Source organism: Entamoeba invadens (assembly GCF_000330505.1).
Source record: "Entamoeba invadens IP1 unplaced genomic scaffold scaff_1105074726677, whole genome shotgun sequence".
Taxonomy (NCBI): Eukaryota; Evosea; order Mastigamoebida; family Endamoebidae; genus Entamoeba; species Entamoeba invadens.
Window position 1 is genome coordinate 147309 of NW_004191720.1, and position 15540 is coordinate 162848.

The 15540-nt window shown below is 25.3% G+C and overlaps 3 protein-coding genes across 3 annotated transcripts; 1 reads left to right on the forward strand and 2 right to left on the reverse strand.

Moving 5' to 3' along the window:
* Positions 1 to 2411: 2411 nt before the first annotated feature.
* Positions 2412 to 3302, reverse strand: EIN_259480 (dual specificity protein phosphatase, putative; the record flags this gene model as incomplete). Its single annotated transcript, XM_004183502.1, has 1 exon — positions 2412 to 3302. The coding sequence occupies one exon, from the start codon at positions 3300 to 3302 to the stop codon at positions 2412 to 2414; it is 891 nt and encodes a 296-aa protein (XP_004183550.1).
* A 5586-nt stretch (positions 3303 to 8888) lies between these two features.
* On the forward strand, positions 8889 to 11165 carry EIN_259490 (hypothetical protein; the record flags this gene model as incomplete). Its single annotated transcript, XM_004183503.1, has 5 exons — positions 8889 to 10456; positions 10552 to 10610; positions 10734 to 10804; positions 10849 to 10934; positions 11075 to 11165. 5 exons carry the CDS (start codon positions 8889 to 8891, stop codon positions 11163 to 11165), a joined length of 1875 nt encoding a protein of 624 aa, XP_004183551.1.
* A 1516-nt stretch (positions 11166 to 12681) lies between these two features.
* Positions 12682 to 13341, reverse strand: EIN_259500 (hypothetical protein; the record flags this gene model as incomplete). The annotated part of the gene is made up of 1 exon (XM_004183504.1): positions 12682 to 13341. The coding sequence occupies one exon, from the start codon at positions 13339 to 13341 to the stop codon at positions 12682 to 12684; it is 660 nt and encodes a 219-aa protein (XP_004183552.1).
* Between the last annotated feature and the right edge of the window lie 2199 nt (positions 13342 to 15540).

The following is a 15540-nucleotide window of genomic DNA, read 5'->3' on the forward strand; positions in this document are numbered from 1 at the left end:
TTATAATTTAGTTGTGTAATTAAATTAAATTAAGGCGACCTTGAAAATTTATCAAAATACTTAAGCTGATATTATTTATTTGAAGTCAAAAACATACATAAAATAATTAAAAACTTGCAACAAAAGGTTTAAAACGCGTGTCAAATAATTATAAATATAAAAAAAATAATGAATTAATTATTTTATATATTAAAAAATGATCACAAAAAAATTATTTGGTAAACAAAAAAATAATTGTATTTCTTTAAAATTATTTATATTTAAACAATTGTATTTTACATTAAAAATGTACTTTTTGATATTCACACATACAGTTATTAATATGAAAAGACATTGAATGATAAATAAATAATTAACAATCATGTTCAAATGTATTTGTTGTTGTAAACATAACCAAAGAGAATAACTGTTTTTGACATATTTTTGATTATTGAATATATCTTTTATATTTAAAACGGGTGTGACAATTTTCATTGTGTAACTACATAAAAACCAATTATTTTCAAATAACTCATTGTTGATAATAACATGTAAATTATGTTATTTAATATATATTATCTTTTTAATTTATTCTGTCTAATTACACACATAAATAACACAATTTTAATAATGACATAACAACTGTTATTTAATAGTGAAATAATAACATGATTATACATTCACTTTTAATGATTGTATTTTGATATTTAATATAAAATGATTTACTTTTATACTTTACGTGTTCATTGAAAAATGAATTAATTTATCAAACATTTATACCTTTTGAGTGTATAAACATATAATTTTAAACTAAACAATAACAAAATTATTATAGTATAAAAAGAATTTAAATAAATATTTTAACGACTTGTGGTTCACACCTATGTGTACATGTTATGAATAAATAAATTATATATTTACTGTTTAAAATAACTGACAACCACTTAAAGCTTTTTTTTATGATAAATAATCAGATATACATATGAACAAAATTAAAAAATAATGATAATGAACGAATTTGTATTTGTAATTAAATTGGTGTTGTTACTTAGGTTAAATATATTTTATAAATTTAAGTAACAATATTTTTTTCTACAATACTAATATAATTCTTTTTGAAAGCATTTGAATTGATATTAAATGTTTGTGTATTACTAAATAATATGTGCATCGTATTATAAATTCAAAGAGACAAACATTTATGTTTTAATGCACTTTTATGTATCATCTAAATTAATAACTATTATGATAAATAAATATATATAATTAATTTTAAAATATAAAATAATAAAAAGTGTATTCATTTTTGTTGAAACGACCAAGTTTATGTACCACAACAAAGAACTGAAATTAATTTTATAATTATAATTGTCTGCTTTTACTCTTTGATAATAAAATGATTATTTTTATATCTTATGAATATATGTGAGAGAGCAACACGTTTAAAGCAAAAATGTTTTAAACTGTGCTATTCTAGTAATTTTAATGTAATGATTTTAAATATATATTTGATGTTACATGTTTACACACTAAAAACTTATCATGTTTTATTTTTGACATTTTATAAAAATGAAAATGTTGTGATTAACAATGAAACCTAATACACATTCTGTTGTTATTAAATTATTAAAATTAATAATCAGTACATGTTTCTATTTTATATAATAATAAATGTTGTGGTGTTACTAAGGTAAATCTGTTTAATTATGTCTTTATATTTAAATAATAAGAAAACAAAAGTTAAAGAAAATAATCGTTAAAACAACTCTCTTATATGTAATTATCAATAAAAGTTGTTGAATGAAAAATTGTACATCGACGTAGTTACACAATCAATTGATGATAATCGTTTATTTTTGTTATAATGAATATCATAGTCATTACACATAAGTTATTATTTACAATCAATAAATTCAATGTTATAAACAACTATTATTTAAGTGGATATTTAATTTGAGAATTACCTTTGTATCAATACTGGTGTATATTTGTTTTGTGTTTATTTGAACGTTAAATTGTGTTGAAATTTTTGTAACGTGAAAATTGATAACACGATCAGTTAAAATTAATGGTTATTATATATAATCAATTCAACAATGTGTAAATTAAGAAAAAAATAATTTTGTGAAATTTTTTAAAAAATATTTTTTTTGTTATTTAGTAAAGAGGAAAGTAAAATGCCGATTTACAAAAAATAATTAATTCGACCCATAAGATCTTAAAATTACTTGGGTCGTGACAATCTCGAAAGTCGCCTTTAATGTCAAATAATTTAATAATTTAATAATTTAATAATTTAATAATTTAATAATTTAATAATTTTATAATTTTATAATTTTATAATTTTATAATTTTATAATTTTATAATTAAATTAATGTTAATTAAATGATTAAATTAATTAAAGTTTTTTTAAACTACAAATTTACGTTTTTCACTCTTCGACTTTCTTCATTTCGATTTCCTTGATGATGTCCATTACCAGTTCTTCGTTGACTTTCTCGACACTTCTTCTAGTTTTTCTCTTCTCACAATTTTGCGTTTTGTTTTGGTCTTCCAACAAACTTAGTTTCTGATAAAATCCGCTGTGTAGTGCAATATGATAGAACCTCTCTTTAAATATCTTTTCTGCTGTTTTTATATTGATTTGATAAGCCATCATCAAATAAGCCACAATTACACAAGCAGACCGACTAAGTCCCTTTTCGCAGTGAACAAAAACGTTCTCGTTTAGACTTCTTGACTCATCGATGTGTTGTTTTAACTCGTCGAAATACATTTCAATTGGAGCGTCCGACTCGTCTCTCACAGGGACTCTTAGAGTAACTATTTGGTGTTGAAAGTAGTGATATTCCACGTTACTTCTATTCTCATAGAAACACACAAGATTTGGCGTCACGTTGATCACCTTTTTGATTTTATTCTCTTTGAGCCAATTAGTGTTACACGCGACTTGTGCGCTTCCTATAAACACGTTTTTGCATATCTCCGTTCCTCGACTCGCGCAGTCAAATTTTAAATATTTGAACTTCCGCGTGTTTTTGTCTTTACAAAGAATTTTTCTTGTTTTCACTTTTTTGTGCTTTAAAAATTTTTGAATCTTTTTTGGTGTTGGCTGGTTTGTTGTTTGGAGCGGTTTAATTTTAAGCACTGAAAATGGGTGTGTAATTATAGTAAAGTCATAGTCCTCAAGACTTTTCTTCGGCTTTTTCTCTTTGGAAATGTCGATTTCTGATTGAGTCACAGTCTCACTTATATAACTCTGAGATACACTTGTTGAGCGACGAATAACAAAATAGTCAAATAGTGATCGGTTGTGACTCATTGGCTATTTTTGTTATCAAGTTAACAATTTGATTTAATTTAACTATTAAACTATTCTATTATTTTTATTATATTTTATTAATAATGTATAGTTTTGGTATTTTGTATCTTTTTATTTTAATTAAATAAAATTAATTTGTTTATTACAACCTGAATATCATAAAAGTGATAATTCATTAAAATATATAGTTGTAAAATAGTTAATATCATTATTTATATATAATAATAAAATATAATAACAATTGCTATAATTTACTATTATAATTAATAGTTATTATTAAAAAAAATAAATCAACAACTAGTTATTAGTTTGTAATATTTTTTTTGTTTAGTGTTGTTATAAATGTTATTTGGTTTATCATTTAATACAAATATTGTCAATTCCATAATTTTGAATATTATTTAAAAGCAAAATGCTTTAAAAATATATTTCAAAAACACATAAAAATTATTGTACAACACAATATTTTTTGTGTGTATTTATTATCAAATTAAACATAGTCAAATATTTTTAATAACACTCACAAATTTAACAAAACATTGCTTAATACTGATTGTTATAAAAGAAATAAAAATACAAACACAATTATTACTTTTATAAAAAAATACTTTTATTATTAAAAATTGTAGACTAATAACATATTATATTGATATTAAATGTAACATTGACTGTCATAATATTCGTTTTTTGAATACAATTTTATCAATTTACTTATATATAAATATAATTTAAATATATTCAAATGTCACATGTTAGATATTCATTTAACCAAAAAATGTTTTAAAAACAATAAAAATCAAAACCATTTTCCATTCGTTTATTTCATAATCGTCCTAGTGAATAAAAGCTTTTAGTTGGTTTATTCTCTTCAACTCCATTTTCTATACCCAACAAAAACTTATTCATGTTTTGGACAATACCAATTGTCTCTCTTCGAGCTTCATAATAAGTAAACAATGGATTATCCAACATACCAAATAAACAATATGTAAGATCAAATATAAATGTTCTTATATTTTTAAATTTAAGTTCCATTGTTTCAACCTCTTTTTTTCTTTCAATTGTAATTTTGCGTTTCATTTTTGATGTTTCAAATTTCCTTGTGAACCTTCTTTGTGCTTTCCAAAACCTACCCAACGTTCTTTTAGTGCTTTCTGCAGCCATCCATTCAATTATCGGAATGAGAAATCTTATTGCAGCAATAACTCTTCTCGAACCAGGATGATCAACTTCAAGTTCCTTTTCTAGAGTTTCAAACATGTAACAAAAGTTGTTGAATGTGATAAGTTCTTGTCTTGAAAATGGGCCAAACAAAACACCTCGTGAAAGAAACATTTTTAGTGTTTTCATTTCAGATAAAAAATAATTTATTTTTGAATGGATTGTAATCATTAAACTTTGTAAATTCAGGTTTTGTTGTTCTAAATTTTCAACTTGTGACTCGAGCCTTCGTGCCAATTCATATTCTTGTCCATGAGTAACTCTAATGAAACTGGGTTTTAATGGAGTATCAGAAAAGGCATAAATTACATCAAAGAAATATAATACAATTAAAAACAACATTTTATTGTTTTTGAGATGTAATGATTATCTTTATGTAAATTTTTTATTTAAAAAATAGACAAAACAGTTACATCATTAAAAATTGATACAAAAAAGATATTATCGCTTTTAATATCTGTTGTTTTTAAATAAAAACTTGTTTCAAATATTATTTAATTGATGAAATGTAACTTAAAACAAACGTTTGTTCGTTCAACACAAAACAATAAATATTTTGTTCACTTTTTTATTTTATTATAGTATTTATTTTGATTTTATTATTAACATACTTTTATATGTTTTATTTTTGTCGAATAATTATTAATTAAATCTTATTATATTTTCAACAAAAACATTTATTTCAATGATAAAATTGTGTTAATATTAATCAGCAACGTCCACATTATTGTCATGAAAACGTTTTTTATTTAAATAAAAAGTTACTTGTTTATAAAATTAAAAATATATTACATCTTATTAAAATTATGTATAAATGTTATTAATAGATAATTGTTAGTCAAGATTTTTTTATGATCAATAACATTATATTGAATAGTGATGAATAGAATATTTGTAATAAAAAGTTGTTTTTATATCACTATTTAAAAACATTAATGTCTATGTAACTTTACAACATAAAATTAGAAAAAAATTACCTTTTAAAATATAATTTCACTAAGTCAAAAAAAGAGGAAAATGTGTATTGTAATACACACGAAAAAAATTGATAAACAAATAAATATTTAAGTAACATAATTGTGATTTGCTTTCGAATTTTAAGTCTCATTTCTCAGCAATTCACAACTGGAGTTTAAATATAAAAAAACGTAACTATCGTCAAATAGTTTACATATAAACAATGTCTCATTATAGACAAACCAGAAAATAGTCGTTTTGAAAATTGATGGTAACTCGTTGTTATTTTCTTCAATTTCTGACATAGACATAATCGGCTGAATTTTTTTTCTTATTTAAAGTCGTATAAAAGAAATGCAAACTTTGTAATGATAACGTAAAAAAATCTCTCACAAAGAACGTGATTGTTTTGCGAAACAACACACATAAGTACAAAAAGGAGTTAAACAATTTGTGTTTAATTCATCCTTTTTTTCTCTTCGAATTCTTGAATCGATTTTAGTGTTATTTGTGTGATGAACCTGTCGTCCATATTGACCGCGACACCCAAAAATACATCGCAACGTGGTGTTTTTTACATCATCGTTCTGCGAGTCCACTAAAGGCAAAAGTGCTTCCAAACAAAACGACAACGCATTTTTTTTATTGACCGTAAATTTTTTGAATCAGTTTTTTAAAATTAGTTTGATTTTTAGTTTAAAAACTAATAAATACTATATTATTATTTAACAAATGAAAAATTTCAACAAAGTACGTGTTCTGAATATTCAACAACACAATTACATGCAATCCACATATAAGTGGAAACCCGATTTTTAACTCGAGTTTATCTGGTTTTAAAAGTTGATATTTTCAGTAAATAATATCAACATAAACTGCATTGTAATCAACTGATTTTGGTGAAACACATTGAGTTTAATAAGTGGTGTTAACAAGTTTGTTTGATGATTTTGGAAAATAAAACAGAGCAACAACGGTTTGATAAGACATTGTGAATCAACGACAAATCATTTTAACACGTAAAAACTTTGTTTATTTCTTGTATTTTTTTACACTTGGTAAATATATGATTATTTTGATGATTTATTTATATAGTTTGTTTTACCATATTTATAATATTAAAAAAATAAGTGGTCAATTCCCTTAATATTAATAGAGTATTTGAATACACTTTTAACAGGAAGTGTTTTTTAAGTGTTAAAATTGTTTTTTTCACATCCCTAAATTTAATTAAAACTAATGCCAATTTTTATCAATTCAAATTGATTTAATTATTCTTTAAATTTAACAGAGAAATTGACGTCTTCCAAAAAATCGCCAAAATAAATTTGTTTTTGAGTTACTAACAAGAAGTTTGCTGCAAATTCTTTCGACACAACATTGTCTTTTTTTAATACAAAGAAAAAAAGACGATGTTGTATTTTTTACTTCGCACCATTTTCTGAGAACAACATATTATACTTCATGTCCACATCAATCAAATTTGCATTGTTTTCAGTCATTTTTCCCATAATTTCGACAGTGTCATTCACTTTTTGCATATTTAAATTTCTCAACTTATTTCTAAATTTTTGATGACCGTTATAATAAAATTAGTTACAATTATTTCTCGAAATGCACACTGTTTACTTCGACATTCACAATCATTTTATTTATTTGGATTACTTCGACGTGTGTTGGCAGAATTATTTCGTCCACGTCGCTACTAACTATTTCAATTTCTTACACATAGTCGCACGTGAAAACAACGTAATAACACCATGTCTCTACGTTGACATTGGTGTGTTAAACATTAAAGAAAATCTTTAAAGCCAAAGACGTGGATTTTTGTTAACTAAATTCAATCGCATCTTCTCCTCAATAACATTAATATCACCGCTAAAGATATGTAGTATTATCAACTGACTTGGAATTACACTTCCACAAGTCAAGTCCAAATAATTCATTGTGTTTTTAATTGTTGTACAAAAATGTTGTGTAAATAGTAACATAATCTGGCAGATTAGGAAGTGTCGAGAGATTAACATAGTTATCATTGAAAGACTACAGTGTTAAAATAATCACAATTTTGGTGTTTTTCTTGTTTTTAAATTGAGTTTGACAATATTAGATACATTTGCTAGTGTCAATACAAAAGTGACTTTTTGCAGTGTGTCGTGACATATAATTGACTCATAAGAAGTGTTGTCAGTAGAAACACAGTTTCATGTGATCACAAGTACTTTTAACTGCTTAAATGTGGTGTAATCAACGTAGACCAATTCCATTACTTGTGATGCGTATTTTATTAGGATACCACTTGGTCTTTAACAGCTAAAAACAGTCAAAGAATACGACTGCAAGTTCATTTCCACTATTGGAATGGAATTTGAGTTTATTTTTCATTAGTGTTGAGTATGAGTTAAAATAAAAAAGTGTTTATATATTTTGGAAAAAAGAATGATTTTTCAATTGTAGACTTTAATGAGAAATTGTGTGAGTTCACATGCATGGAATTGACAAAAGAAAAACACTTGTTGTTTATCAAAATAAATTAGTAGACGTCTTCGATCGTCGGTATATATAAAATAACATTTTGGGGAATATAGGCTTAAGTACGACCATTTGAATCGAATTATTTTGTTTTAAATTTTTCAAATGATATAAAAATAGGTTTAGTGCTTTTATTGAATAAAAACAAATTATTAAAGTACTTATTTTTATTTTGATTTATTGTTATATGAGAAATACAATACAAAAGTCTTTTAAAGTTATTTGGTACTTTTAGGACAATCAGAAATGGACTATTATGGAAAATCATATCAAAGTTTTTATTTTATTGTTTTAGTTCTTTGCGTTTTATTTAACATTTGTTGTTTAAATGATATTAAAACAACAAATTTTGAAGTCATTATTTGTTTTCAAAATATGTTAAAATACTAAATTCTTTATTATTTATCAAAAATGAAACAATGTTTCAAACAAATATTTGATTAATCCGTTGTAAAAACAAAAGATTAATTATATTTTTACTATCATTTTTATATATTAATAATAACTAATATACCATATTTAAAATAATAATAACGAATAATTGTATTGTTTTAGACATTAAATCAATTTAAACATTTTAAATAGTTCAAACTGCAACGAATCAAGAATACACAGTTGTGAGGAATATGATACTTTAATTAAAAAACAATAAAATTACATTTGAATAAATAAAATATAATATATAATGACATGAAAATAATAAAATTTATTCAAAACATATGATAAATAGTGTTTTTCTGAATTATTTTTCACAATTATTATATATTATATTATATTGAATTAGAAATTATACATCAAAAATGCTTTATATCAAAACTCAATTATTCATAACACTCTTCAATTTGAAAAAACTCGAAACTAAACTTAAAAATAAAAATGAAACAACTTGAGTCTGTTTTTCTTAAGAATGTTATCCTTTACCTTCAAACATCATCCGACATTTGTTCCTTTATATTAATCAACAAGAAGTGTTGTGATTCAATTCAGTCGATGTACACTGCCTCATACAATCTCTGCCGTAACACTCCACTCCCCAAAATACAGAGGTACTTTCCAAACATTCAAACAATATATTTAGAAGCCACTACTTTAGAAACTGCCAATGTAGGCCCTCGCTTTAAGCCATATATCGATTTAGATGCTTCTGAATGTGTATTAAAAAATAGAGCCAACTGCCTTTTAGCAAAAAGTTTGAATAACATTTCGGACTATGCAAAGAAAATCAGAAAATTAAAAATTGAAGCAAATATGTTAGATATTATAGCAGATTACACTGAAAAGTTTGTCGAGCTCAAAACTCTTGTTATCAACTATTTACGTCAGTGTACTTTTCTCGACGAAGTTTTGTCTATCCGGACACTGCGTGATGTCACAATATATTTTAATCAAAATGCCGCGCACGAACTCGCCGATTTTGATTTTCAAAAGTACTCTAATATTTCCTTCACTTTTGTCCTCCAAAATGCGTCACAGCCTACATCTAAAAATCAGATAGACAGTGCAAAAAGACTTTCCCAGAAGTATCCTCTTTACGTCCAAATGATTACGAAAGAGTCGATTGACATGAAATTCATTCCAGATATTCAAATGGCATTTTCATCATTTGAAGAACGTCTAACTCTGTCTATTTCAAGTGACATGTCTGGCAAAGAGGACTTTATAGAAGAAATGATGAAGAAATGTGAGTGTAGTCGTCTAGACATTTCTCCGCCTGGTACTAGTGAAGAACTTGGGTTATTCCGTCCCAAGGGAATCGCCACATTTGACTTTTTGGAGAGTGAAATAATAAAAGAAGTTGTGTTGCGCTATGTAAACTGCAAAGATGTTGTTCTGCCTCGAAAGTGTCGAGCTTTTGAAATCTACAATTGCGAAGGAAAAATTTGTGCGGAGCAGTGTAAACCAGAGGAAGTGTACATTGACTTATTTGAGTGTGAAAGCATCACTATTAATGAAGACAACTTGAAGAGAGTGCAAATCAACGCAAACATCAGTGAATGCGATTTTGTGTGTAATGGACAAAGTGGTATACCGATCGTCGATTTCATGAAATTGGAGTACGTTAATTTCTTCTGTAATGAAAACACTGATATTGGCTTGATGTGCGGAGACACTCGAATTTCGAAAATCTGTGTTGGAGGTCTTAAATTGGATCACAAGAAACTGGAAATCATTAATTGTACAAGTGAAGTTATATTAAATGGAATCGATCTGGAGGAAGTCACATTTTCTAATTGGACAAAAGCAAATCCCATTTCAGCGACTGTTGGAGATGTCAAGAAAGTGTATGTGTGTGGAGGGTTATTAAAAGTACTGCAAATTGGAAAATGTGACGAAATTAAAGTTAGTTCAAATGCCACTATCAAATTACTTAAGAAAACAAAACAAAAAGCAAATCTTGTTAAAGAAGATAATAGCAAGGTCACGAAAATAGAAATAATGGAAGAGTAACTCATTGGTTGACTTAAGTTTTTTTTAAACCTAAATATTGGTTCTACGTTGGTAATATTGAATTTGGATAAAATTTCAAAATTATAAAAAGACTGAACAGCATTCAATTTATTGATAAAACGCTCAATCTGTTATTTACAACTAATGAAAGTAATTTGATTAATATTTTTTTATTTAACACATAAATATAAAAACTTGTAATTAACTTTTTCATCATGTCAATTAATTAGATAAATTTTTTATAAAAATCTTTTTTGTTATATATTAATGTAGGCATTTTTAAAACAAGACATTTTGAACGTGAGTGTTGTTTAAAAATGTCGGTAATTTATTTAATAATAAAAGTGTTGTTGATTAATAATTGTTTTGTTTTAGGATCAAAATTAAGAATTCAACTTTTGGAAATGATTTACTGATGAAACTTGATTGTTTGACTAACAAGATTTTGTTGTTTGACGTTGTCAAAGTCGCCAAGTTTTTTATTTATTTAAAAAAGTAACGATTTAAATAATCAGGAATTGAGTAAAAATCTAAATAATTAAAAAACAACTAAAACAATTTTTAATTTAATTCGAACAAAAAACAATAATTTTTAAGCATCATTGACCAGAAAGGTCAAAATGTTGTCAAAACAACATTTTGACAACCTCGATCTGTTTCACACCACAAAGACTCAGTCAAACAACGTTATATAAAACTTTTTGAACAAAACCAAGTAATTATTTTTGAAAACTTGTTATAGACAGTTGTGTTTGGTACCATTCATTTTGACTTCAACTTTGTTATTCAAAAATATGTTTAGTGTAATATTTTTTTGATAAAAAGTACATATTCAGTTGCTATAGGTGCATCCCATGTCACCAATTTTCATTATATGTACTGGGTTGACAATTTACGGTTCCATGTTTGCAAAATTTAATTGGAAAAGTTGAGCCAAAGGAGTAGATGGAAAGTGGGTGGATCGGTGCACTAATGGGTTGTTAAAAAGCAGTTTTGTGAGCTTTTTAAATATTTACATATTTCAGTTAATGTTTTATTCGATATTACTGTTTTGCTTTTTATAAATAAAATAATTAATTGTTTTTCTTATAAAAACAAAGAGCCCAAAAGTTTAATATTTCTTATAAAATTTCAAATTAAATAACAATTTATATTAATTTGGAACTCTTTTTGCAAATACATTTATAAGGTACATTTCAGAAAAATAAATATCTGGTATGAATGGTTGAGAAAAAAAGTGAGAAGAGACTAAACAATTAAATACCAAAAATATGAATTAATAATAAAAATTGCTTAATTCATTACATTTATTATAAAACAAATGTAGTAATTAAAATAATTAAAAATTGTTTTTTAAATCCACAATTCAAGTAAAATGAAATTTATTTATATAGAAAGTAATATATTTAACAGTGTGAAATTAATGAATTAATCTCTTGTTTTAACATATTCCTTTTCAAACTTGTATTTGTCTTTCAAAAAATTGTATATTTGTTCACTAACCACCTCTTTATGAACTCCATTTTCTGGTTCGTTTTGTATGACAATTTCTTTCAACTTTTCACATTGTACAAAGTTGGTTTTATTATAGCAAGACAGTTTTGGTATTTTAAGAAAAGTAACCTTTGTTAAGTTTTGGCACATTATTACAAACAAATTACATTCGTTTAAGAAAACAATTTCTTTCAATCGATCACAATGAACTATTTTTATACAAAACTCTTGATACAGAGAATTTCGAATAACAACATTTTCAAGCTTTGGACAAATTGCTATTTCAAATTGGGTATATACGTTTTCGTGGATTTCAATATTTGTTATTTGCTTATTTACAAATGCGTATCTATCGACTTGTTTACAAAAACTGGGGACTTTTCCATTGAAAATTTCTACGTCTCTTCCAGTAAAGATATAGTCAATGTTCTCTACATTTTGGTTCATTAGCATCTCTCGCATATAACAAGCTGCAGTCGCGTAGACCATTGTAGTCCCACTTTTGTTAATCACATCAATTTTATTCAAATTTTGAAGTTTATATAAACACTTAAATTGTATTTGTGATGATATAGTAATTGCGGTGACTGTATTATTAAAGTTATCGAATTCACCAATAAAACTGACGTTTCTCAAGTCCATATTTGGCAATTTTAAACAATGGAAATTAAAACAATCGATATATGTTAGAGTGCTTGGAATACTTCCTTCATTAATTATATCATTATTAAAAAAACGCTTGGCTTTCTATCTGTGAAATTGGATACTCAAACAAAGCGTTTCGTGAATTATTCCAGCGGTGAATGTCATCAAACGACAATGAAATGGAGGGATTCAGACTTTTAAAAGCTTCATAACTCGAAAAGTTGATCAAAGTGTTCAATTTTTTTAACCCATTTGTCGTGACATTTTTGATGTTGTGACAATGGAAAAATGCATTTGATCCGATGTAATCTAATGATTTTGCAAGAGTGATGGAAGACAATTTTGAACACTCTTCAAAGCATTTATCACCAATATTTGTCACGTAGAAAAGGTCGATCTCTTTAAGGTTCTTACATTCACTAAAACATTTAAATGGAAGTATCGTAAGGCGTTTGTCTAAATAAATTTCTTGAAGGGAAGTGTTCTTATAAAAACATTGTGTACCAAATGAGAGTATATTGTGCATGTCAAATATTTGCTGAGTTGAAGATAGAAATTCAAAACTGAAACACCCATTAGAAAGTATTGTAGCTCCTTCAAAAGTTTTGTATTTTAAATAATCGGCGTTTGTGTATCGAACTTTTTTAAACTTAGAACGATCGGTTTTGAGCTCAAGATACTTTGAGTTATGATAATAGATATTCATATACACAATTGATATATCTGTCATCGTCTTCATCATACTTGGAATACAAATGAAAAGTTTCAATATTCGAAAAGAACTTATTTTTGCCTTTCATAGAAACTGGATTATAGTGAAACATGGCGGGTATTTCAGCTAACTTTTTGCAGACGTGGACCAACTTAATGAAGTCCCCAATGTCTTTGAAATATTTAGAAATGATCATCACAAAGTAACGATCAAGGCGAATCGGCATTTGGTTGTTTTTAGATTTTGAAATTTTGTGGTTATATATATTAAGTGATGTTTCGATTGTTTTGTTATTAAATGGATTTATTAATATATTTACATTCAATTTTTTAATTAATTATTTAATTAAGAAATTTTATTTTTTTAAATATTGTCGAAATAAATAAGTCAAAATCACGGTCTCTAAAAATGGGGGGAGGTCGAACACTTAGATTTTCCAAAATTCGATAAAACTTGGTTTATTTCTTAATAATTATTAGTAAGAAATTGATTATAATTACTTTTTTTCTCTATTTTTTTGGGGAAAACAAGAAAAAAAAGTATAAAGATTATGGAAAATTGTAAACGAATAAAAGAAATGGCAAAATAACAAGCAATTCGAGCCAAAATGATAATTTGGTAAATAATTATAAAAATTTACATTTTACAATGGGAAAAACAAGAGAATGGACAAAACCTATAAAAAATTACCATTTTTTAAAGTGAAATTTAATACTATATTTTTTAGTAAATATACTATACAACATTATGTTTGATTTGGCCATAATTATACTAATATTTTGGGATTTGATCAATTACAAATGAGAAACAATCTATGATTCCAAAACAGACATAATATGGTGATTAATATTTAGTTTTATCACAACAACACAATTAGAAATAAATGTGCTTTTTTAAAAATAATCATTGGTAAATTAAACGCTTTTTAATAATTATTACATTTTTGAGATGTTGTTTTTGTTTTTTGTCCCAGAAAATCAGTAATGTTCATATTGTCATGTGAATTGTAAAGAAGAAAACCATCTATCAAACATTTTTGGGAAATAATTTATACAATTATTTTTGTAAAAAATGTTTTACAAAAATAATGACATTATATGAGCACATTTTATGTAACTTCTTAATAAAGTAAAATATAGTTATTTCATCATTGAACAATTGTTTTGTTTTTCGGGTTCAATAGGATATAAAACAAGAGGGTATTTTTTTTAATACAAAAATGGGAATAATCAATTACCAACCAATGCCACACAATACACAAAAATGCTACTTGTTTGTTTCAATAATATTGAAATATAACAATTCATGCCTTTTTGGATAAACAAACACGCATTTTTATTTACAATAATATGATTTGGATTTTAATATAATTCGGTATATCATAGTCTAATACTTTTATTGTTTTATTATAGTTTAATAATATATAAACCCATAATTTTTGAAAATCAATGATAATTGAATTCAAAAGGATGAAAAAATAATCAAGAGTAATTGAATTGTGCTTTTGGTGGGTTTGGTTTGAATTGGTTTCAAAATTATAATAATTATAATATGTTAATCAATATTAATAATTTCGATTTGTGTTAAATAAAATGAACTTATAACAATCTACACAATAAAACAATAAAAGTTATAGTAATCAATTCCTTTTATTTTAATGGTTTTAAACTATCTTTGTTTCAACTTTATTCACAATGTGAATTTGAATAAAGTTTGTTAAGTTTTTCCTCAAATTTTACGTCAAATGATCTTATTATAATAAATGTTTAAATTCCATTTTTTCAACACTGCCCCGATTCCCTTCATCAATTTTGTTGTTTTTTTATTTTTATTTTTCATACGAATAACATTTTCCTCCTCAATATTATGTTATCAGAGAATCGACATTTTGCTTTGCTAACTTTTTTACTAAACCAAAAAAAAATTGTGTTATGAAAAAAAATCATAAAAATTATTATTTTTCTTTTGTCTCTTGTTTTTATTTTTCTTTTGTTTTCTCGACGATTTTAAGAAAATAAGCCCCAAACCCATGTGTTCAGTCCCCCTAAAACTGGAGACCGTGTCAAAACACATATTTTTTGGAGTAACAGTGTAATAAATACTGTTCTTAGAAGATCTTTACTTGTTCCTATTTTTCTGTTAGTTTTTTTATTTTTTGCAATTTTTTTAGTTACAATTTCGACCATTTTTTTCAAATAAAAAAAAGATAATAATTTTTGAAATTTATTT